The sequence below is a fragment of the Panthera pardus genome, unplaced genomic scaffold (assembly GCF_024362965.1).
Source record: "Panthera pardus isolate Hobbes unplaced genomic scaffold, ASM2436296v1 HiC_scaffold_16, whole genome shotgun sequence".
NCBI classification, from domain to species: domain Eukaryota; kingdom Metazoa; phylum Chordata; class Mammalia; order Carnivora; family Felidae; genus Panthera; species Panthera pardus.
This window is the reverse complement of record NW_026526721.1, coordinates 54,197,478-54,221,566: the sequence shown is the minus strand read 5'-3', so window position 1 is coordinate 54,221,566 and position 24,089 is coordinate 54,197,478. Positions and strand designations below refer to the sequence as shown.

Here is a 24,089-nt window from a genome sequence, read left to right as displayed (position 1 = left end):
AGCTTAAAATGCCAATCAAATGCCTGAAGCAGGGCCTTCCCCAGGGCATCTCCTGGCTACGGGGTCCAAAGAAATAAAACAATGCCAAAACCAAGAGTGCAGGCCAACCCAAGTCTCTTTGTGTCTGTTGCCAACTTCCTCCAATTTTCTTTTTGCCGGCTCACGTGGGTGTAGGGCACAGCAATAAGAACATGCCTAAAATATTTCTTGCTTCTCACCAAGAAGACACTTCTTGCAAGCAACAGCCCCTATACTTTTGGGAGGTCTAGTATTCAGCTCTCCCCTTGGGTCAGCTTGTAGGAATAGAGGTGGGGTAGGGGGAGAGGTTAGTTCCTGGGCTGGTTGCTGGCCCTTCCCTTCACGAGTTCTAAAGCTTCTGTAAAAAACGGGAGAAGCAATAGTGGAGGCAAAACTCACTGCCCATGGTTATGCCTGTCTTTTTCTATCTGTTCCTGCTAACACTACAAAAGACTGAATGACCTTGTCAGGGGATGCCAAGGGCAGGGATGATATACAAATTATTTAAGAGGCAGGGATGCAAACTGATCAGAAGGGATGTGGTCCAGGGGCTGGAACAGGTCCTGCAGACCCCTTGCAGTGTCCTCCAGTTGCTGGAAGGATCAGGGGAGCCCAGGGATGCTGGGGAAATTGCAGCAAGGGTGCTAGGGGGTTTGGGTCCTTTTACTAACAATGGGAAGTGCTTGGTAATGTTAGTACCAGGACAGCTGTACTGGTGGAAACTGACTGAAAATCATTCCTACCTGTGGGAGCTCTTCAGTGTCCTGAGCGAAGCTGTCTCTAAGTGCGTATTTCCTAATGAGAGAGGCTGCCCCAGGCTTGCTCTCTGCAACCCCCTCCCCACCCCCCCCATGACTGTCCCACGGCCTCTTGCCTGATCACACTGAACTATTTTCTATTTGGTCACATGACCTGTGGAAACTCATGCATTTTCACAATACCAAAACAGAGAGTACAGCAGGGTATTCCAAACCTCTCCTTGCTGCCAACTTCCTCCAGCTCTTTTCTCACCTGGTCAGACAGGTGAAGGGCACAGCAATAAGTCTATGTCTAAAACACTTCTAGCTTCTCACCAAAGAATGAGAAGACACCTCTTACAGATACACCCCAATTGGGAACAAATTTTCTCTTAGAGCTGCCTTCACTTTGTTTGACAGGGAGCAGGGATGAAGAGTGAAAAGCAATTCCTTCCTTCTCTCTTCAGGACAGGGAGGAAAATCAAAATATTCCAGATGACTGGATAGTTTTTGATAGCCACCTGTGCACTGACGACTTACGGGCTGGGATAGGAATGAGAGAACCCCCGGAGGGGTACGTGGGATAGTAGCTGGATTGGACCATCTCTTTAGAAATCCCAAGAGAAGGATCTGGCCCAAATTGAAGATGGCTTCCTGGCAGATTTCCTTTTGAAATGCATAAATTTAAAGCTGTTCTTTCATAGTTCAGACAGTAGCACCAATTCTGGGCAAGAGGAAAAATCTTCCTCTGTATCCTGTTATACTTATTTGAAGAGGCACCCGAAATAATTAAATATTATATGCAGTTTAAGAAAAATGAATATCAAATATACATGGAATAAAAAAATTGAGGAAGCATATTTCTATTGGTGATTATTTGGAGATGCTGATTAATCCATTGTGCATATATTTATGTTTAATTAGAAACTGGGTAGGATTTAGAATGTTATTCTAAAACACAGTCTATTAGCATTATGGCATCATATTCATGTGGTGCAAATAATAATGTGAGAGGATTTTCTTGGTAAACTATTTTTTAGCGACCCTGTTTTATCAAAAGCATATATTTTTACTCGGATGTTATAAGAAACTAAGTCTGAGTATAAGCTGATTTGCTATAATTGGAATAGGCTTATTGCAGTCATTTTACCCCTTTAAAATTATGATACCAGCATTCAAACATCTGTTAAACCATAGCATCTGTTTCATATTTGGGATGCATCCCTACAAATTAGAAGAATGTTCTTTTTAATGAGCTCTGATTTAATAGGGAATCCTTTTTTTTTATATAACTGTTATGTGAAAGAAAGAAAATGAGAAGACAAAAATCATCTCTTGCACCCTCCATACTAAAGTACCTCAAAGGTCCATACATTTCAAATATAAAACTGTTTCATGAAGATATATGAATATGAAAGTGCACATGCGTGTGCACACACATACACACACCAGGAAATGCAGAGAGGGCCACACATTCTTATTATTCAAGAAAAATAATCACTTCTTTCAAAAACATTGTCTTGCCAATCTATAGGGTCTTAAAAATACCAGATAAATTCATACCTCGTAGTGCCTCTGTTTACTAAGATTTGTTTGCTCTAACTCCAAAGGCATACGTGTTGCCAGGTCATTATCATTTCAGTTCTATCTGAAGTAGTACTTGCCACTGACTCACTCAGTTCTTTTTAAACTATTCCCTATGGTCTCTGGAAGTTTTCTAGTCATTTGGAGACCTCTATCTGCATCTGATTTTGTCCTATAAGAAGCATGTCAGCTTAATGTCAGACAACAAAGGGTTCCTGTGTCCCACTGTTAATATACTTCTTTACTGTCTTAGGCCTTTGACCTTTGTGTTTTTCTATTTCTAATGTGGAGATGGGTAGACATTAAAAGCTTAATTTAAACATGTTTAGAACTCTTAGATTTTAATGATATAAGCTACCATAAAATTTAGAAGATAGGCTGCCCCATTAAATTTAACAAACTACAAAGGATTTATAAAAAGAAGGTATCACTCACATAAAATGAAAAAAAAAAAAAACAAACAAACAAAAAAACAACTCAGAAGGAACTCATTGGAAGGAAGCCAGAAAAATGAGAGAAAAGAAAAAGTTTAATGTAAGAGATTTCTGGTCACCCATCTTGTACCTCCTAATTTGTCTCACCAAAAGAGAAAACGGCTACTGCAGTGTCCCCAGCACTGACGACGTTTCTTTCACAAAAGAAAGGCAGAGCGGTCACAGGTAGGCGGAGGCAAGCATGGTAGGTGCCCACCCCAGCAACAACTGCTTCTGGCACCTTTCTTGCCAACCCATCCCCCACCAAGCGAGGGTTCTGGCCCTCACAGATTTATGAAAGCACATTTACCAAAGGAACAGCAGCATTTTATATCCATTTCACAACAATTGTACAGCCGATAGGTGTTACAAAACCAGATTTGGAGTCATTTGAGTTCTTCACTAAAAAAACACCCCCAAATTTAAACATCGATGACCTAGTTTAAAAGTAGTGTCTTCTAGGAATTTATAGACACTATAAGAGAATCAGAGAAGAGAAAAATGACCCAGGCCATTCTTCTGGGTTTAGGCTAGACTTACATCACCAGTCTGAGACAAAAACTGACCTTATTTGACAATACTAACCTGTGGAAAAAGATTGTGTCATTTTCTTGAGTACCCTTTTCCAATGCTTAATGACTTTTAGTAGCAAAACTCCTTTTTTACCTCCCATGGTTGAAAATGAGATATAACAACACACTTTATGGTCACAGGGGATAGGGTACAGTTTAAAGAACATTGTTATTATGAACTTTTTCCACCTCTGCAGATCTTATCTCTATATACTCTTAGAAACTTGCCTCTGCCAGTTGAAAGAGTGCAGATTTTCCATAGCGTTTCACAGGTTCTGCACCACCCAGCTGCGAAGTGTTTGAAGAAATCTGTATTGAAAATAATTCACATAAAGGATATTAATTGTGTCATCAGAATCTTTGCTTCTCATTCATACACATTCAGGAACTTTCTTTAGTTTACGAGAACATCATTGTTCCCAAGTACCAAGTAACTTTAAAGATGTCATACTTGGAATTATAATTTTGAAACCAACTTTGGTGAACAACATCAAAAACAGTAACAAAAACCAGGTGTGGCTTGGACAGCTGTTTAATGACAGGAGTATTGTCTTGTACACTCCAGGCTTTAAAATCTACCACTTAAAACAAGATTTGCATTTCCATTTCCATATAAACACCAACTCATCAACTGACCAAATATGAGGGATTTAGAGTCATTTTGTATGCATCGAAGTGACTAATTTTTTTAAGGAATATATTTAGGATCTCTAAAATTATTTGGGAAAGATAGCATCATTAGTCAACAAATATTTTTTTTATATAATTATTTTTAATGTTTATTTATTTTTGAGAGAGAGAGAGAGCGAGCACAGAGTGGGGGAGGAGCAGAAACAGAGAGGGAAACACAGAATCTGAAACAGGTTCCAGGCTCTGAGCTGCCAGCACAGAACCTGATGCGGGGCTCGAACTCAGGAATGGCGAGATCATGACCTGAGCCGGAGTCAGGTACTTAACCGACTGAGCCACCCAGATGTCCCTCAACAAATATTTTTTTAAGAATCCAATATAAATGTCGTAGGCAATACGATAGGAACTGGGGAAGCCAAGAATTTTACAGAAAACACTAGCCCTGGCTTTGAGAGAATACTCTAAAGTACACACAAAGATTGAAAATCAAGACCACAAATCTAAATAAGTTATACAGTTAAGGCCTATGCTGAGGCACAACATATCCAACATTGTATCAACTGCATGTTCTTTTGCAAATTTGGCCAAACAGTGGCCAGGCACTGATAACAACGAACTGCAATGTCCTTTCTCATTTTTATATGAAAACTTCATTTTCAACTTCTAGCCTAACTCAGTAAAAAAAAAAAGCTGAGAACATACATTCTTAAGGATCTTTACAAATATTCTTCTTCCTGGAGAAGTTCTGTCATTACAGCAGCTAGCTATGGCTTAAGCATTTCATATTCCTCATGATTCTGAATTCTTCCTCAGTTTAAGATAGAAGTATTTCTCAGTTCAGTTTAGCAGGCACTCCTGCCTGCTGAGTGTATCCTCACAGGTGACCCCAAGTCCCACAGGGGATTCTGTGGAGCCATCAGCTCTGGGAGAGACTGGGAGCTTGCTGCTGAATGGAATTCTTCCTAGAATACCGGCTGAACGGGAGGCTTTTGTCGAGGAAAATGTTTAACAAGCTACCTGGGCCATTTAGAAGAATTTAGTTTATGGAAATTTTAGGCACTTTTTCTTCCTAGGTACTATCATTTTTAACAGTTCTTTCCAATTTATCCCAACTAAATTTTTATGTTTTATTTATTTTTGAGAAAGCACACACAAGTGTTGGAGGGCCAGAGAGAGGGGGACAGAGGATCCGAAGTGGGCTCTGCACTGACAGCAGAAAGCCTGATGTGAGGCTCGAACTCACAAACCAAAACTGTGAGATCATGACCTCAACCAACTGACTGAGGTACCCAGGCACCGCCAAACCACTTTTCTTTTTAAAGAAAATTAACTAAATGGGGCTCAATCTTTCTAAGTCTGGAATCTTTTCTTCTACCTAATTTTTCTCTGATGTATGCCACTTCTACTTTTTCTAGACAAGATGAATTTAATAAATCACCTTATCACTGAACTAAGAGAAATGGACACATAATCACCACCTCCCAATTACTTGGGGGAATGAAGTACTAAACATACAGAATTGCCAGCGTCTCGAACCCAGGCTGTATAAAAGAAAGAACATGACTTTTGTGTCATACACACCTTCATTACTTTTTGCTCTGTCAACTTAAGCAAATTGAGTCTCATCTACCTCATCTTCAAAACAGAAACAATAATACCTGTCCCATATTATTGTTGTCAAGATTAGATTTTATGTCAGTGAAGAGTCTGGCACAGTGCCGAGCCCATATTGTGTTCTCAATAAGTGGTACAATGATTATCAACAAGAATTTATCAACAGTAACTTGAATAAACATAAAGCTCTCTTAGTATAGTCCAAAAATTAGTTACACACTAAAATTGCAATGTTAAAGGATAATCATGAAATTTAGTAATTCGTAGAATATTAAATTTATCACATAATCACATGACACTCTTAAGAATCACTAGAGGACAGGCTGGGTAATCCCACACCACACAGCCACAATGCGGAGTGGTTCTAGTTCTTACACTGACTCCCTCTGCTGTTCCTTTTGTTGTAGGTTTATGCTCCTCGACACTAAGTATTTGTTCACTACCACACACCCTGTGCACGGAAGACTGCGGGGCTCAATGAAGAACTTCGGACTGTGTGGATGCATTATCTGCCATTTGAGATAATGCACAGTTGTCTAAGTAGAGAACTGAGAATGGTTCTTTACCTTTCAAAAGGAACTACTACTTATGTCTAGTAAGAACTAGTTCCCTCATCACCCATGGGAGGACTTTGACCTATCTGTAGGTATAAGAAAGAGTTCCAAAGGAGCTTGTGTAGGGGGAGGGTCAATGTACTTTAGCAGCCCAACATTTCTTTTTTTTGTTAATTTTTTTTTAATGTTTATTCATTTGTGAGAGACAGAGAGTGAGTGAGGGAGGGGCAGAGAGAGAGAGAGAAGGAGACACAGAATCCAAAGCAGGCTCCAGGCTCTGAGCTGTCAGCACAGAGCCCAACATGGGGCTCCAACTCACCAACCATGAGATCATGACCTGAGCTGAAGCCAGAAGTCCAACTGACTGAGCCACCCAGGCGCCCCAGTAGCCCAACATTTCTATAATTACCAACCAGTATGGTTTTCCTGGAATGACTGTGGGGAGATATGCTTTCTTTTTATTTTATTCTTTAAATGTTTTTATTTTTTAAAATTTACATCCAAATTAGTTAGCATACAGTACAACAATGATTTCGGTAGATTCCTTAGTGTCCCTTACCCATTTAGCTCATCCCCCTTCCCACAACCCCTCCAGTAACCCTCAGTTTGTTCCCCATATTTATGAGTCTCTTCTGTTTTGTCCCCCTCCCTGTTTTTATATTCTTTTTGTTTCCCTTCCCTTATGTTCATCTGTTTTGTCTCTTAAAGTCCTCATATGAATGAAGTAATACAATTTTTGCTTTCTCTGGCTAATTTCACTTAGCATAATACCCTCCGGTTCCATCCACATAGTTGCAAATGGCAAGATGTCATTCTTTTTGACTGCCGAGTAATACTCCATTGTATATATATATGCCACATCTTCTTTATCCATTCATCCATCAGTGGACATTTGGGCTCTTTCCATACTTTGGCTATTGTTGATAGTGCTGCTATAAACACAGGGGTACATGTGTCCCTTCGAAACAGCACACTTGTATCCCGTGGATAAATGCCTAGTAGTGCAATTGCTGGGTCGCAGGGTAGTTCTATTTTTAGTGTTTTGAGGAGCCTCCATACAGTTTTCCAGAGTGGCTGTACCAGCTTGCATTCCCAGGGAGATATGCTTTCTAAAAGCATCTTTGGGCTTCTTAATTTTTAGACATATGTTAACATCTGTGGCTGGTCCTTATCTTGATTTCTTGGCAACGTTTGATATGACTAACCTTTTTTTTTTTGGGAAACTCTTCTCTGGACTTCCATTACTGGAGGGTCTGTCTTATTTCCCTCTTATCCCCCAAGCCACTCCTTGTTGTTCTCTGCTGGCTCTCCTTTCTCTGGTGACCCCTTAAATGCTTTTCTTCAGGGTTTTGTCTTAGGGCCTTCTCTCTTTTTATTTATACATTTCTTTGAGTAATTTGATCTCTTCTGATAGCTTTGTTAGAGCTTGTACAATGCTGATTTGTTATACCACTGTTTATACCACTGTTCATTTCCCCCATTGTTTTCCTATTTAAGAGACTTACACATCCTTTCAAGTATGAACAACACAATAATATGTTCTTCAAAGTCTGGTCGGCTAGTGGAGGAAGGGCAGGTTATGTTATACTTATGGGTAGGGGACCCTAGTGGGCCATACTGCATAGTACATTCCTGGCTTTGCTTTTTATTTTCCTCAAATTAGATGGTGCTTGCCAATCTGTTAACTCCATAGTCTCTCCTTTGGCAGCATGTACTGTTCTGATAAACAGAGTGCGTGTAATAGCACAAGACGCAGAGCAAATGTGCTAAGAAAAATGATCACCCTGGATGTTAAACTGTTAATTTTACAGCTGCCTGAGGTAGGGAAGCATACCACGGAAACAGGTAGTAAAGATTAAGAGTAAAATAGGTAATGGAGGAAGTGTTCTGGAGTTATGAGGGGTATCATAAAACACTGTAGTCTGGGAGGAAATGACTGATAATTATTGAATGAATAAAAAAAATTTAAAAAACCCAAATGAACAACACGGGAAGATTGGTCTTTCTTACCTTAAAAGAAATATTAATGCTTCCAATAAAAACACGTGATACTTTCACACTGATTAGCTGCAGTGTGAGTATGCAGTTTTTGTCGAGTGTAATATTCTGTAACATATTGAACAGTCCATCATGAAAATGAATGCTTTAAATTTGCACCTATTGCATCTATCCAATTGTGGCATTGCTTTAAATTTGAGGAGATTATGGCTGTATTTATATTGGCAAAGTAAATACCTTGTAAGGGAAGTTTTAATGTCCAAATTTATTGGTCTAAATCATCTAGATTAGTTCTCTGTCTTCAAAGTAAATATATTTCAATGCAAAGATATATTGTAGGTGTAAGAGTCAGCCACACAACGGAAAAGAGAGTATGTGAACTGGTTGGTCATGGCTTCCAGACCTGTTAAATGATAGAAAACAATAGCTCCCTTCTGGCATTACATGTGGTCATTAGTCTTCAGTAAATGAGATCTAAAATGTGATGGATGTGTCACTCTACCTGTAAACAACAGAAGATGCAGATAGGAAACTCATTCTGACCAATGTAATGGATCAGAGCCAGGAAACAGAGTGATGGCTCTTCAGATGGGCCAAGGTGAACACAGATGAATTAGGGGTATCAGCAAGGAATGGAGACAGGCTGAAATGGAGGGGGGTGGCGGTGAACAGGCTTTACACTCTGTATTTCTTCCTAGATCTTGCAAAGCAGGTATATTTTTCTTAAAACGTAAGCTTTCGTGGGGAATCTACAAACAAAATGTTCTTTATTCAGTTTCATGACTCCATGCAGGTTCACTTCAACGAGTTTTGAAACTATCAGACTTGATTAAGAAAGAAAAACATCCTTCTAAGCCTGCAAGGCAGAAACCCAGGACTTAGTGTGAAAGAAAAAACAACTTCAACTTAAAGAACTGCCCAGGGCTTACGGTTTCTTAAACAATGTGTTCCTAGGATAATTATTTGACACAATAAATGACCCACTGCCAAGAGAAGATCTAACTAATCTCTTCTCAAAGTTATGAATGTTTGTAAATCAAATTAGCAGGAATGGTCTCTAAGCATTTTGCCTACCTGACCTTAAAATAACATCACAAAGCTAAACAGTTTTAAGGAGTAAATTGTTTCCTAAATCACATAAACCCCATTTTTCTCTAAGTGCACATAATAGGATGGAAATCCCTCTGAAAAGAGGTGGGGCTGTAAGTGGGCCATTGAGTAGATTTCCATTACATGCCCATCCCCTTTTCAATTCACCCTTTCCCTATGAGGTTCCAGACATACTAGGAAGTGCCTCAACAATGGCGATTCAATAACTCACGGTAACAGTTACAAACTACAGAGCAGTGACCTTGAACTGCGGTTTTCTAACAGGAAATTTGTTAGAAATGCAAATTGCCAGGCACCTTTCCCCACCCCTGCCCCCAGACTTAATAAATCAGAGCCCTGGGAGTGGAGCCCAGCAATCTGTTTGAACAAGCCTCTGAGGGAACTCTGATGCATTTTAAAGTTTGAGAACCTCTGCTGTAGACTAATTAAAACAAGAATTCAAGAGTATGTTTTCTCAAAGGTGATGAGTGTTATACAAAGTAATTATAAAAGTTTTAGGGATACGATTACAGTTAGTAATTGTAACCTATTCTATTTCTTCTGCAATACCTGTGCTCATAGCAGATTTTAGTAGATAATTTTATTAGTTTATGTAGTTAGATCTTGTTAAGCTTTGAATTAAACCAGCCTCAAATGAGGCCAACAATGTGGTCAGATCATAAGATGTCAGAGATTGAAACTTAGGGTTCTCTTGGGCCAGCTGAGGCAACTGACCAGAGAAGTTACATATCCTTAGGGAACCGTGTGCTTCTCTTGTATAATCATATATAACAGTTACAATTAATAAACAAGCACGCAATAATTTAATTTACTTAGGAATGAAAAGTGTTAATATTATCAATCTAAGCAAAATATAACTAGCAAAAATAATATACTGATTGACAGAGGGAATTGCATTTGATTCTAGGGCAAAATATTTTGATTTTGCCACCATGCATGCCTTCCTCTCTTATGAGGTCTTGCAGTAACTCTAATCATTTTCAAATTAACACTTTTTATGTCTCCTGATGCTACTGAGCAGAGGAGTGAAATCTGCAAACATATCCCTGCACAACTCCCAAGAGAGAAAAGTTTCTTTTCTTTCTTGGAAAACAAACAAACAAACCCTTCTTGGGGCACCTGGGTGGCTCAGTCGGTTAAGCCTCTGACTTCCACTCAGGTCATGAACTCAGGGCTCGTGAGTTAGAGCCCTGCGTTGGGCTTTGTGCTGACAGCTCAGAGTCTGGAGCCTGCTTCTGATTCTGTGTCTCCCTCTCTCTCAGCTCCTCCTCTGCTCGTGCTCTATCTCTCTCAAAAATAAACATTAAAAAAAATATTAAAAAAGAAAAAAACTTCTCACGCTTTAAGGAGTGAGCATACTGAGTAGCAAGGACTATTTTAAGAGAGGCTGGGATCTCATTCTCCAGAAGCACAGGACAGCCCCTGTTACATCAGCAAACTGGTTCCTCAAAGCTGCCCAGGGCTTCAGGGAACTCCTCATAAATATGATAATAGTTTCACTTAAATAACAATCACGTTCTGAGTGAAGATAACTGTTGGAAACACCAGCTGTGATATCCCATACTGACATTTTAAATGAAGCTGAATACTCTTGGTAGTTAATGCATTGTCAGGTGTGTCAAAGATGAGCCACTATATTCCTGCTAGAGAGTGTAAAATTTAATCAAACAGAATATATGGCAAATACATTCTGTTTTGAGGAAAATATTTCTAAAAAGTTGCATGGGACTGGCTCGGGCATCAAAATTAAAAACAAATTTAGTCACTACCACAATTTTTTTTTAACTCTTAAAAAAAGTATTCGTATCAAATAAATGGATGCCAACAACTGAAGGAAAGCAAGAAAGTAAACAAAACGATTTCCCCAGACTGGAAATAACAGTCTGCTTATCATAATGAAAAATTATAATAAAATCCTAATTTATTCAGATTCATCAAGCAAATTGTTCTTCATAAATGGTAGTAGCATCATGATATTTTCGTTACCAGTCGATAGAATAGCCCTCAACAACGAAAGCAAATACTGTGTCAGAGAAGCCTAACAGATAAGCAGGCCAACTGGTGGTATAAAGTCACAGTGGTTGAGATAAGTGTCCCAAGAGGAAGCAGGATTTCTTTTTTTAATGTAAAAGCTGAAAGTAATTTTTCCTCATTTTCAAAGTAAGATGCTGAGTTTTCTCTTGCCAAAAGGATATCATTTTACATTTCATTTATGCAGCACTCTTTATTCAAATGAATCAAAGTGATTCAATACATCAATATTAAACAGAACAGTCCTGCTTGTCATTTTCTCTCAACCCTTTAAAAAACTGCTTAGTTTAGGATATGTATTTTTGGTTGGAATTAATAAAAGAGGAAAGAGGGGAAAGACCGAAAGCAGACACCATATTATTTTCACGATCAATCTGCATTTTATTATTTGTCATACAGGCTCATTAGGAATGAGCAGCATATGGTTGAGGCCAGGGCTTTTGTGGTAAAATCAAGCATATCCGATGTGCCTCTTCACACTAAGTAAGCACTCTCTAGTGTGTGCTCTCTCTCTGGCTGACAAACCAAAGAAATCTGAGATCCTGTAAGAGCTGACCTGATCTAAGCCTGGGATTAAACACTAATAAAAACGCTGGCTAAAGCTACATCACATAGAAAGCTAAGTGCCGATGATTTAACAGGTTGTATTCACCACTGCATTCACTGTGAGTTATTCATAAATTACAGCATCTAATGTCACTACTGGAAAAATTTAATAAATTGGAATCCTAAAGCCTTCACATGGACAGCAGTTTTTTTCAAGCTTTTAAAATAAAAACAAGGTAAAATTAAATAAATGAATTAGTGGAAAGGGTCTATTCTAAATGAACTCCTTAATGAATGTTTATAAAATGAATACAAAATATGGAGCTGATCTATGATTATAGCAAAGGCAGCAAAAAGCATGAAGTATTCCCTTACATGCATTATGTTCGTAATGGCGAAAGGCATGCCTAAAGTTCGCTATATGTTATTAAAACTCTATTCTAATATTTCCTGAGCTCAGTAAGTTTCTGAGCCCAATAATCATTAACAACAACAACAAAAAAAAGAGGTCATACCTCTGCAAACTGAAACAAGGCTGAGGCTTGACACTGCTTTGAAGAAGCATCAGGGTGAGACGTACTTGAAGATATCTGAAAGGAAACAAGTAATCTTTAATGCACAAGGACATTTTCCCATATCAGACTAATAGATTCAGCCATGTATTTCCACTGTACACACTGATAAAGATTAAGACATGAATCATCACCCTTAATGCCTTTTAGAAGAACAGTATAAATGATAAAGGAAGACAAAGGCCATGTGTCTAAAAACAGATGACTGGAAGAACAAAAGACCACGACTGGCTCATTTGCCATGTCTCTTGTAGGGTACCAGGTAAGTTGCAAACAGCAACATTGCTGTTGCTGAAGCGTTGAGATGAACTGCTTTATTTCAATATATTTTTTAAAATATTATTAAAAGCTGGAAGCTGCAGGAAAGTCAGTCACTCTCTTTCCTACACCACTCCCCCCAAGCTGTTCTCTGCTTAGAGGCAGCTGGGAAACAGTGTTTGAGAAGCATATGGATGTGGCTCAGGGTATCTGGGACTGAATCTTAGCTTGCTGCTCGCTAGCTGCATGACCTTGGGCAGTTCAGCTAATCCTTCTAAGACTTATTTTTCCCAACTGTAAACTGACAATGATGATGAAGAGAATAATCCCCATTTTACAGGATTACAGTGAAAAGAAAACAAGCTACAGAATACACTGCCTGGCATAGTACCAGCACCCAATAAATTATTCACTGAAGAGGAACAGCATTTCTTTTTTAACACCATGCATGTGCATGCGTGCGTGTGCGCACTCTCTCTCTCTCTCTCACACACACACACACACACACACACACACACACACACAACTCTCTTTCTCCCTCTTCCTCTCACTCTACAGGCATCGGACAGTGGATGGAGGACTCTGCCATACTATACTTGATTCAACTGGGAGACCTTTCTTTTCCACTTGGTATATGGTAGCCTTATTAAGTTTGCTCTGATGGCCCTTGGAAGTACTTCTCAAAGATCTTTTGAGAACAATGTCAGTTACTAATTTTGGTTCCAAAGTGAACAATACTTCCATCCAGCTACAAAATAGGGTGAAAGTGAGTCACAAGAGCAAAAAGCTTAGGCATTATGAATTCAGCCCATTCCCAGTCCCATAATAAAAGTATTGTTCTTCAATTAACTGTGCTCATGAACTCCATCAAAGGGTACTTACTAAGCAATAAAATGCACCTTAATTATAATCCTTCAACCAGAGAAGTCAATTTTTTTCATCTTAATTAAATTAAGCTGGTTAGAAAAACCATGGAGGCAGTTGGTGATACAGTATCAAAGTAATGTTTAGGGATGAGAAAGAATTAGTAAAGAGACTGATGGAATTATTGACTTTATTCACTGCTGAGGCCATTAAGAAAATTTTAATGCCACTATAATCAGACATAGAAGCATCTTTAGAATAAACATCAGTAAAAAGAAAAAAAGATCCAGATCCTATTTAATAAAGTAGATATAAAACCATCATTGTGAGTGAATAAAATTTAACCAAGTGTTTTAAAGACATTTGAAGGAAAAATTGTATGCTTCTTGGTCAAATCATGAAATGTATCATTTCAAACGAAAAACATGTTCAAGTGTGACAGACTGCATGTATGAGTCCACAAGGACTTTCCTGAAGTCCTGGGAATTATGAATTGAGTAGGTCTAACTTCAGAGAGCACTTTTCATTCCTATCAACCCTCTATAAAAGTTAAAGAAAATAGTCAGTTTATGTAAGGGAAATTGCCTAGCCTATATTTCTTTGAAAATTAAATAAGACAATGAAGGAAATGGAGAAACCACTGACATCAACCCCTTAGATTTTTGAAAGGCATTTCACAAGTTTCTAAACAAGGGAATTTCTTTATAAATTATTATTGGGATAGAGACACTCAGTCAATGACATGAATAGGGAGTTCCTGAAGAAATATCAGATTAGGAATAGGGACCCTTTCTATAAATCAACAGAGTCAGGGATCTCTTAGGTATGCTATAGAGCCCACAAAAATGAGCATATGTCAATACAAAATTTCATGTGAAATTTTAGGGTTTTCATTAGATCTTTAGATTCAGGGATCACTGGCCATGCATCTATGTTTTCAAAATTGAGACCAACATTATTTAACATGTCTATAACTACTGTTTAAAAGTTGAGTGCAGAGTGAATCCTCTGTAACCTTAAATTCTTGAGGAAATAATATATAAAACAATTGGAATTCACACAGCGTATCTCAAACATATAGAAAGGAAAGTGATAGGTAAGGAATATCATGTGAGCAAATATGTACAATAACATTCTGGTGTATTAGCAAGGCATTTATGTATATTATAAACAATGTCTCAAAAGGAATGGCCTCTGCCTTTGTGAATTGTAGTTTTGCCAAAGAAATGTTGAGATCCACCAGGAAAAGGCACTAGAGAAGAAAAGAATCTGAAACTAAAAATATGTTCTCTTTGGACAACACCTAACACAATGGCATATGTTAGGAAGGATGACAGTGCAAGAGAAGGTCTAGTAAAAGACAATTCAAACGATCAAGGGAAAACCACTTTAAGGTTTAGAAAAAATTAATCAATGATGGCTCCGTACTGAGTTCTAGGGCAAATGAAGATATTTGGGGAAGTTGTCTTAACTTTATACATTTGATTGTAAGGACAATGTGCTTTTCTACATCATCTCTGAAGCAACATTGGAAACATAGGGAATCAAACAAGTTTGACACAAGACATAAGACCTTGAAAAATGCCAACAGCATGCTAAAGTTTCAATTAAGAGCAAAGTGCACTTTCTTTTTCTTAAAAGAAAGGAATGCATAGCCAATAACCATGAGTTGATTCCATCTTCTGATTTAACAACTGATAAATTAACAGCTAATAAATGACTAAGTTCTAACAATAGTTTAATTGTATTCTTAACTTTATTATCCATGAATAAAAATTAGTGATGCGGTTTAAATGTAATATTTACTACGACTTAATGAGAAGCTTCTATAAACATAAAGTTATTCCTTAATTGACAGACTGTGGAGTTCCAAAATTTGATTCTGTTTTCCTATCTATGGTTAATTGAGCTAAGGAGAATTCTTCATTGCTTTAAGTTACTGCCATCAACCTAAATTTAAGCTCACAATATAATCTCATTAAGTATAAATTGTAACATATTACCTCAGCAAACTGAAATAATGGTGATTTCTGACGCAATTCAGGGGATTCTGAAACATCCTGCCTACAACTGCCAGAGGATATCTGAAACAAAGAAAAGATGGTGTGAGGCATCACAGGAATAGTTTCTGGAAGACAAGAGATGACAAGTGCCACCTATATCATTCCTATTTGAGGAAAGAAGTTTTCATTCCCCTAATTTGAGGCGAACTATGACAAAAAAGTAGTTCTAGTCTGCAAAGTTTTATACAAGGTGCTATCCAACAGCTAAATGCAGTAAAACAGGAGATGGACAAGACAATGCATTTTAGAAAAGTTCATATTCATCAAAGAGAATTTCTCCAAATGATGTCCATTTTATCTTTTGGCTTTCTGCCACCAACTCCAAAAAAACTCTACTTCTTTCATGTTGTTTGTTTCCCCAATATTTTATATCACCTAACTGCATGAAAATGCAAATGAGATTTGATGATATAAACCTTCTGGGAAAGCAAAACTAAAGTCAAATTGTTTTCTAGGTGTTCGTGTGTCTATACACAAATGTTAATCACAGAAAAGTTACTACTTATCTAAGAGTAATTTCTTTCAAAACATGTTTTCTTTTGCACTACTCACTACACACACATTTAATGTTCTGCAATCTTCACTTGCCATCTTTATTATTAATAAGTTATAGAAATACCACTGGATTAAAAAATTTTTTTTGCTATTTATTCAGTACTCTTGTCCAGACACACACTTCCTCTTTTATTGCATTGCTAAAAAGGACCTATTTCTGTATTTGGGTGATATAATTGCTTAGGAAGCCAAGTGTAATTCAAAAGTCAGGAAAGTCACGGAATGTTGAGAGAAGGATATTGTTATTCTTCTGATCTGACCCTTTTTACAGATTAAGAAACTTAGGACCAGAAAAATAAAAGACACCTCCCCTCCGCAACATTCAGTAGTCCCTTTATTCTCTATCTTTAGCACTTATCACAAGACATAAATATTTGTTTATTGTCCATCTTCTCCTGGGGCCCTAGTTTAATAAAGAATCCTCAACACTGCCTGCTCACAATGTCAACAAGTATTTTTTGAATAAATTAAAGTTGACACGTCTTCTAAATTCTAAATCAGTGTACCCTCTCCCCCTTTTCTAAATGACAATGTTAGGAAACCTTAGGGGAAAAGTTTCTTTCACTATAGAGGCAAAACAAGTTAAAAATAGTTTTTAATAACATGTTGCGGACAATAAAATAATCCAAGTTCATTGTTGCAAATCTGAAAAAAAATACAGAAAAAAATCATCTGCAATGCTATCTACAAAAGATAAGCACTGTTAATACTCATATATATTCTTCTAATTGTATAAGATAATTTTTCAACTAAAATGAGGTACTGTAATACAGTTAATGAATGCTCTTCTTTAAACAATACATTATTTTTCCTGTGTTATCAAACCTTTTCCAATGTATTTTAATAGCGGCATGTGATTATGTTAGGTGGTTGAATCCTGTGGAAACACCTGACAGTCACCCAGATTACGTTTCTAAAAATGGAGTCTCTCAATGAAGCTCTTCATTAGATACTGAAGATGTGTTTCTCAAATAGTGTCACAGGTCACCAGGCAGGAACCAGCATTTGAAATTTTATTTGTCACCTTTGGATTTGAAAGAGTAATGGTCACCTTCTTCTAATGATATTAAACTCCAGAGAAGAGTGCAGAACCTTTTGTTAATTTTCCACCTCTGGTCTGGATGCCAAAGCCTGGCTCTCTCACTGCCACTTGACTATTTGACAAATTGTATGCCAAATGGCCCAGTCCTACTCCCCAAGAATTTGAAGTCAAGGAGACAAAAAATGCATCAAAAAGAAAGCCAATGAATCCCGAAATTACTGGCCACAAAGAATTTCTTCATTGAAAAGAATACTTGGACAAAAAATAGTTTTATTTAGGAATGATGAAAAAAAATCAATACTCTCTTGGTTTATAAAGAAATCCTTTAAGTCTAGCTCCTAGATATCTTGGTAAATAATCAAAATTTTATTTAAAATCAACCTAGGACTAAATTAAGATTATAAAGAGTCTTAAAATTTAATAATATAGGTTACACAGGTGACAGAATTTTCGAAAGATATTTGGAATCTAATAGATTTAGGGTAGCTACACTGCATGCAGGTACCATTCGTGAGGAGATTAGATACCCTGTGGCTTAGAGATCATACGAGCTGTAAAAAGAAGAGTCAACTTTCTCTTCAAGTTCTGTTTATAAATTATCTGGCCATAATTACATAAGTCACAAAGTTTTAAAGTTAAGTGAGAACCTCTGCAAATCATTATTATGGACACTCTTAAACAAATTTGAATAGAGAATTCAAATGTAAATAATTATCAAGGCACTGTAATCCTGAATGTTGTATCAATTGTGCTATGCTATCAAAGAAGTCTACAGATGCAAGTTTGTGCCCACCATGTACCTGATGCATACTAAATGTACAACGAATACTCTGACTTAATTCTGTGTGTGTATGGATACAAAGAACTCAGTGACCTGGCCAGGAATCACACAACAAAGACTGACCAATGGCTAAAATAGTAGTAACAGAATCTCTAAGCCTATGCAACTTACTCTAGTGGACAATATCTCAAAATCTAGTTACTCTTAATTTTATTCATGAGTTTAAGGCATTAGTTACTCTTGACTTTAAAGCACTGTGGATTTAGTATATATTTTCAGGCTAGTGTAAGGGCACAAAAGTAGGAGCCAGGAGAATTGAGTTACTACTAAGCTATGTGGTTAGTTGCCTCTCTAGTCCACAGCAGAATTAGAAGACACAATTCAGAAGGGGACAGGAGTAGGAGAAATAGAAATAGAATTGCAAAAGAAGGAGAGTTGCAAAAGAAACAATACCAGTAGCAAAGAGACACAAGGAGAAGACAGAAAAACTGTAAAGAATAGACACAAATGTTTTGTAAAGCACTGTAGTCTATCTAAAAGAAATTAGAGCAAAGAGTCTCTAAGTGTCTCCTGAAGGCTTCAGTTCACTGCAGCAATTAATATTTATTAACTATGGTTCTAAGCTGTCAAGATAAGGATAATTATAAAACATAGCCTTGATTAAAAGGCAGAAATGTGTGTGATACATGCTAGGCATATTTCCATCAAAAATCTCAAAATATAAATATGGTAGAATGACACGGAAAATGTATGTGGGTAGAATTTATTCTTGTGTGCTTGATAAATACGGCATCTAATGCAAGTGTGTATATTTGTGCATATACTGATTAATATACACATCTGGCAAAGAAATCTGGGAAATATCCACATAACAGAAAGAGAGTACTTTGCACAAAAGGCTCCTATTTAAGTATCAGAGGGTCCTGGGCCTAATTGCCTTGCTATTCGTATTTACAGTACTCTACTTATGACATGGGACATGCTTTTTATGGACAAACATCAATTCCTCTATCTCCATTCCTATGCTAGAATCAACTTACCTTCTAAAAATAACAGAATAAAAGAGAGTTAAAAATATCTTTTCACCAATTAAAAGGAAATAAAAGATACCAAATAAGCAGAGGTTAAATAAAGGGAGAAAAAAATGCCCAAAAAGTTGTTCCTAGAGTCTCTGAAATAATCCACAAAGCCACTAGGTGTAGCTATCTGCCCAAGAAAGAAACAGCTAATGGGATTTTTAAAAGCAAAATTTTGTTAACTTCTCTTAAATTCAATCTTCTCTATGATTTAGCTATAATTCTTAATAACTAAGAAAGGGGAATTATTAGCAAATGAAGAATTACAACAAAGTAGTATCTTCTTCCATAAGTATACTTCATATTGTGAAACCAGTAGATACAGAAATGTGATCCGGCCTCCCGATATAAAACAAGATCACACCAGTAAGTGCTTTGGAAAGCTAGATATTAGCAAGAGCCTGTTCCCACTTCACAAGGCACAAGACCACAGCTACACACAGTGGGATTCTGATGCACACATATGGTCAACAAAAGGGGTAAGTGCACCGGTTCTATCTGAACCATACATTTCTTCCCTTGCTAATCCAAACATTTGTTGATAGTCACTCCTTCAACAAATACACAATAAAAACCTACGATGTGCCAGCCACAAAGACTGCTGACTGCTTTTAAGAAGCTTACATTCCGCTAGTACACATTACATGATAGGGAATAAAATGGTAACTAAGGGAATGTGGCTTGTGATCCAAGTACAGGGGGCAGCTACACAGTTAAGAGGTACGTGCACACTGGTGAACTGCCACAGAGAAGCAGCCTTCACTCCTTCTGGGACAGGGAGAAGTCAAGATAGTAATGTCTGAGATATCCCAAGAAGAAGCACCAGAATTGCGGAAATGATGTGACAACAGCAGAAGGAAAAGTATGGAGGCAGGTGCCCTGTGTGTTTGCGAAACAATGACTTTCTCAGTATGGATGAAGAGTAGAAGCCTGGGAGTGTAGTGGGAGATGAATCGAACTGAGAGAAATTTGAATTCCATGTTACAAAGTTTGAAAATTAGGCTGAAGGCATTGGGGAACCAGCCAAAGTTTTCACTCAGTGGAGCAGCATGATGAGAGATACATAGTTAGATAATTCTGTCAGTGGAGTGCAGGATGACCTTGGCTGGGAAGTGACTGGAGGCAGAAGACCAATTAGAAGGTTAAAAAAATAAACTAGCTGAGATGTGGGGTTCCAATTAAATCAGAGATGGTATTTGCCAGGCCCCAGTAATTGCCTGGAAAGATGTCAGGGCTGAGGGAAAGGGTCGGACAAAGCCTTTCACTGAAAGAGGGAATTTGAAGAAGAAAGGTTTGGGGGTGGGGTGTAGGGGGTTGTCTTCTACAGGAGAGGGTTTGTGAGTAGAGGATTCCATTTCAGAGTTTAAGTATAAAGATCCCTTGTGATGCCAAGGGCCAGTGATCTGATTCTCGCCCTCATTCAGCATGACCCAGTCTTTCCTACAATTGGAGGCTTTCTTTGGCCAAGTATTCTATAACAGAGTACCTGAGTGATCATTTAATTTGCATTTAATATGAGATGTTAAATGAAGCTCTGAAATGGACTTGAGCTTAAACACAGGTGAATTAAATGTAAGCATATTACATCCAAGTTAGTCCCTTCAAAACGTTTTTGAGGATTAAAATAAAGCCACTCTTAATTAAACCTAAATTAGGTTAAAGAGAACCTGAGTAGTGAAGCACTGCACCTGGCGAGCTGATCTCAGGAATGAGCCACAGCTGAGAAGAACACTGGGTTACCCTGGGGAGCATAACCAGATAACAACGCATAGACCTGCACGCTCCCAAAATTGAGAGTACACGTCATGTGGCTGAAAGGAAGAATAAGTCTGTGGTTTCACTCAGGGCACCAGGGCTACCAGAGTATTCATCCAGCACCATTGAGTGAAGTTCTCCTATCATTATAAGCCATGTGACAGAGCACTACTATGGAGTCCGGAACAGACTCCGGGCCACTTCTACAAATCACTGCCATAGCAACTGAGACAGCAGCATCTCTCCTGCCTCAATTTCTTCACATGATAATGTAGTTAACAGTACTACTCTGCCTTCTTCCACAGACAATGTGAAACCAGAATGCAACAGTGTATAAAAACATGCTCTCAACAGCACAGTGCCCACAACTGCCCTTCCCTTTTATCCTCGTGTTCTGCATCCTCCTCTTTCTATCCCAGCTCACTTGCGGCCCACCTTCCCCACCACCCTTTCCTACCACCTCTGGGAGACTAAAGAGCCCATGCAGTTTCATCACTGTCTTGAGCAGTGTGGCCTGGGAACTCAGCAAGGGTAGATGCTTCTTTGGGCCTCAAGCCCACACTGCTGACATATGGAAGAGGCTGGGCAAAATGGGCAGTGAACAGTGACTTAACCAGGAAGGAAGGAAGGAAGGAAGGAAGGAAGGAAGGAAGGAAGGAAGGAAGGAAGGCAGGAAGGAAGGAAGGGAGGGAGGAAGGAAGGGAGGAAAGACAGAAAGACAGAAAGAAACACAGAAAGAAAGAAGGAAAGAAAGAAATAAAGAAAGAAAGAGAGAAAGAAAGAAAGAGAAAGAAGGAAGGAAAGAAAGAGAGACCGGACAACAGTTCCAGCCAAAATGGGCAGTGAACAGTGACTTAAACAAGAAAGAAAGAAAGAAAGAAAGAAAGAAAGAAAGAAAGAAAGAAAGAAGAGAAAGCAAGCTCAAAAAGCCCATTTGCTATTTAATGTAAAATTTAAATATAGTGTATTTCCTCATCAGATAGGTTTAGAAGCTATGAAACTGTGAGAAGGGAATAAAAGCTTTGATGGGAAGGGGTAAGAGTTGGGGGGGTTGTGGAATTCAATGCATCTAAGTATAGTGGAATAGTCTAATTAGCAGCCTAAGGAAGGCACATATCAAACGAGCTCAAATGTACCAACAGGTATGAAAATAATTTCGCCTACTTCACTGATGTCAGAAATTATAATAAAGACAGGTGAGAACTTTCAATTTTATCGAAATCTATAGGTTTTAAAAACTTAAAACTCACAGTGTTTAAAACATGGACATAATCTTTCATTCACTTTACAAATACACTTGATCCTTGAATAACACGAGGGTTAGGGGGGCCAACAGGAGTCAAAAATCCATGTGTAACTTCTGACTCCACAAAACCTTAATTACTAATAGCCTACTGTTGACCAGAAACCTTACACATAATGTAAATCCTAGCACTGTGACTTCCTGGCTCTACGATCTTGGAGAGGCTATTTAACCTCTCTAGCCTAGTTTCCTCATTTATGAAATGGGAATAAGAATAATACACCAACCTCAAAGGGCTTGTTGGGAGTGAAATGAGATAATCAGCCTAAGTGCTTAGCATAGTGCCTGGGCCAGAAAGCATTCCTGAAATACCCCTGTAAAGGTCCAGCACAGGACACCACAGCAGAAGTGGCCTGAGCGAAGGTCAGGTGGGTGGGGGGCTGAAGGCCCCATATCCTGCATGAAGCCAGTCCTCCTGGGTTCAGATCTCAGTTCTGCACTTCAAGTTGCACAACTCTGAGCAGGTTATTTAGCCCTTCTGCTTCCACTTCCTCATTTAATGGTTTAATATTTACTTGTGAAGCAAGACTTAACTCACAGGATTGTTGTGAAGATCAAGAGTTACTCTTAAGTAATGCATTTAAGAACAGTACCGGGAATGAAGGAAGTGCTCAGTAAGTGATAGTTTTGTAACTACTCTGCAAGCAAGGAGTCCTGCAGTTTAAATCCTATCTTTGCTCCTATCTCAGTTGTTTGAAGTCTTCTGATGAATCAAGACTTAAACATAGAATACAATGAGAAAAAAAAATTTTTTTAAGAATTTTATTATAGAGTTTATAATAAAGAATATAACTAAATATAATCAAGAGCTATAATGCATTAACACTGGCAGAGCAATTATCAGGAACGAGAGGAATCAAATCTGGCTCAACAAATCAGGAAGGGCTCCTTGGAGGAAGTGAGAGATTGATATTACAAACATGAAGCAAAATCTATTGAATATTTTCAAAGTTCAATCATATAGAAATTTGGATAAACTGTTTTACTTTTGAACAGGCAGATGGTGATCAAAAAAATCACTCAGATTTCCTCTGAAGCCAGAAATACCATGTGAAGAATAAGCCCCTGTATCTTTTTATATCATTAGTTCCATGAGGGCAGAGACTTGTGTCTGGGTTTGTTTCCTGACGTGACTGGCACAAAGTAAGCATAGGCAAATAACTGTCATAGGACTGAATGTGTGCAAAGATGGCACACAGTTCCTACACTGTTCAATTCTTACGTGTGACCTGTACAGTCCCTTCATAATGGGGGTGTACCATCATTTGCTAGCATCTCCTCCACTAACTTCCATGCTAACTCAGCTACTCTGCTGAAGTCATACTTCCTACACAGTGTTTCTTCCCAGGTATTAAAAAGTTGTCTCCTTCTTGAGCACCTAGTGATAGAGAGTAAATTACAACTGCACTTTCCTACAAGTTTTCAATGGACAAAGAACTGCATGTGTGCGCACACACCTGCATGTGTGCATGCGTATATGCATGCGCTGTTGGTAACGCACACAACATCCTGTAAGAGCGATGCACGACATAACTTAAACTTTCAAGTTAAGTATGAAAGGCCTAGAATAACATAGGGTGATAATATTAGGGGCCTGCAGTAATGCTTTTCAGGCGTTTTCAGAGTTAAAACTACCTTACAGGTTTTATTTCATTAATCTTCATAGATGTCTTGAGGGTTAGAGGTAAGTGGGTATTATTATTAGTTCCATTTTACAGGATGGAAGGCAAAGAAAAAAGTGGCTTGATCAGAACTTTACACTTCTAACAAAAGAACTAGGCTTTCTAAAATCACAGAGCTAGGGGCGCCTGGGTGGCTCAGTCGGTTGAGGCTCCAACTCTTGATTTCAGGTCATGATTTCACGGTTCTTAGGACTGAGCCCCGCATAGATCTCTGTGTTGGCAGCCTGGAGCCTGCTTGGGATTCTCTCTCTCCCTCTCTCTCTCTGCCCCT

The 24,089-nt window shown here is 38.2% G+C and overlaps 1 protein-coding gene across 8 annotated transcripts in view; it reads right to left on the bottom strand.

Annotated features, from left to right (window-relative positions):
- Nucleotides 1–24,089, bottom strand: part of BBX (BBX high mobility group box domain containing) — a 282,740-nt gene that overhangs the window by 49,002 nt on the left and 209,649 nt on the right. For all 8 annotated transcript variants that reach the window (XM_019448262.2, XM_019448264.2, XM_019448259.2 and 5 more), the window contains 3 exons: nucleotides 15,565–15,645; nucleotides 12,383–12,457; nucleotides 3,613–3,693 (listed from right to left, as the gene is read on the bottom strand). In XM_019448262.2, coding sequence (XP_019303807.1) covers nucleotides 3,613–3,693; nucleotides 12,383–12,457; nucleotides 15,565–15,645 — 237 coding nt within the window. The remainder of the gene's footprint in view (nucleotides 1–3,612; nucleotides 3,694–12,382; nucleotides 12,458–15,564; nucleotides 15,646–24,089) is intronic.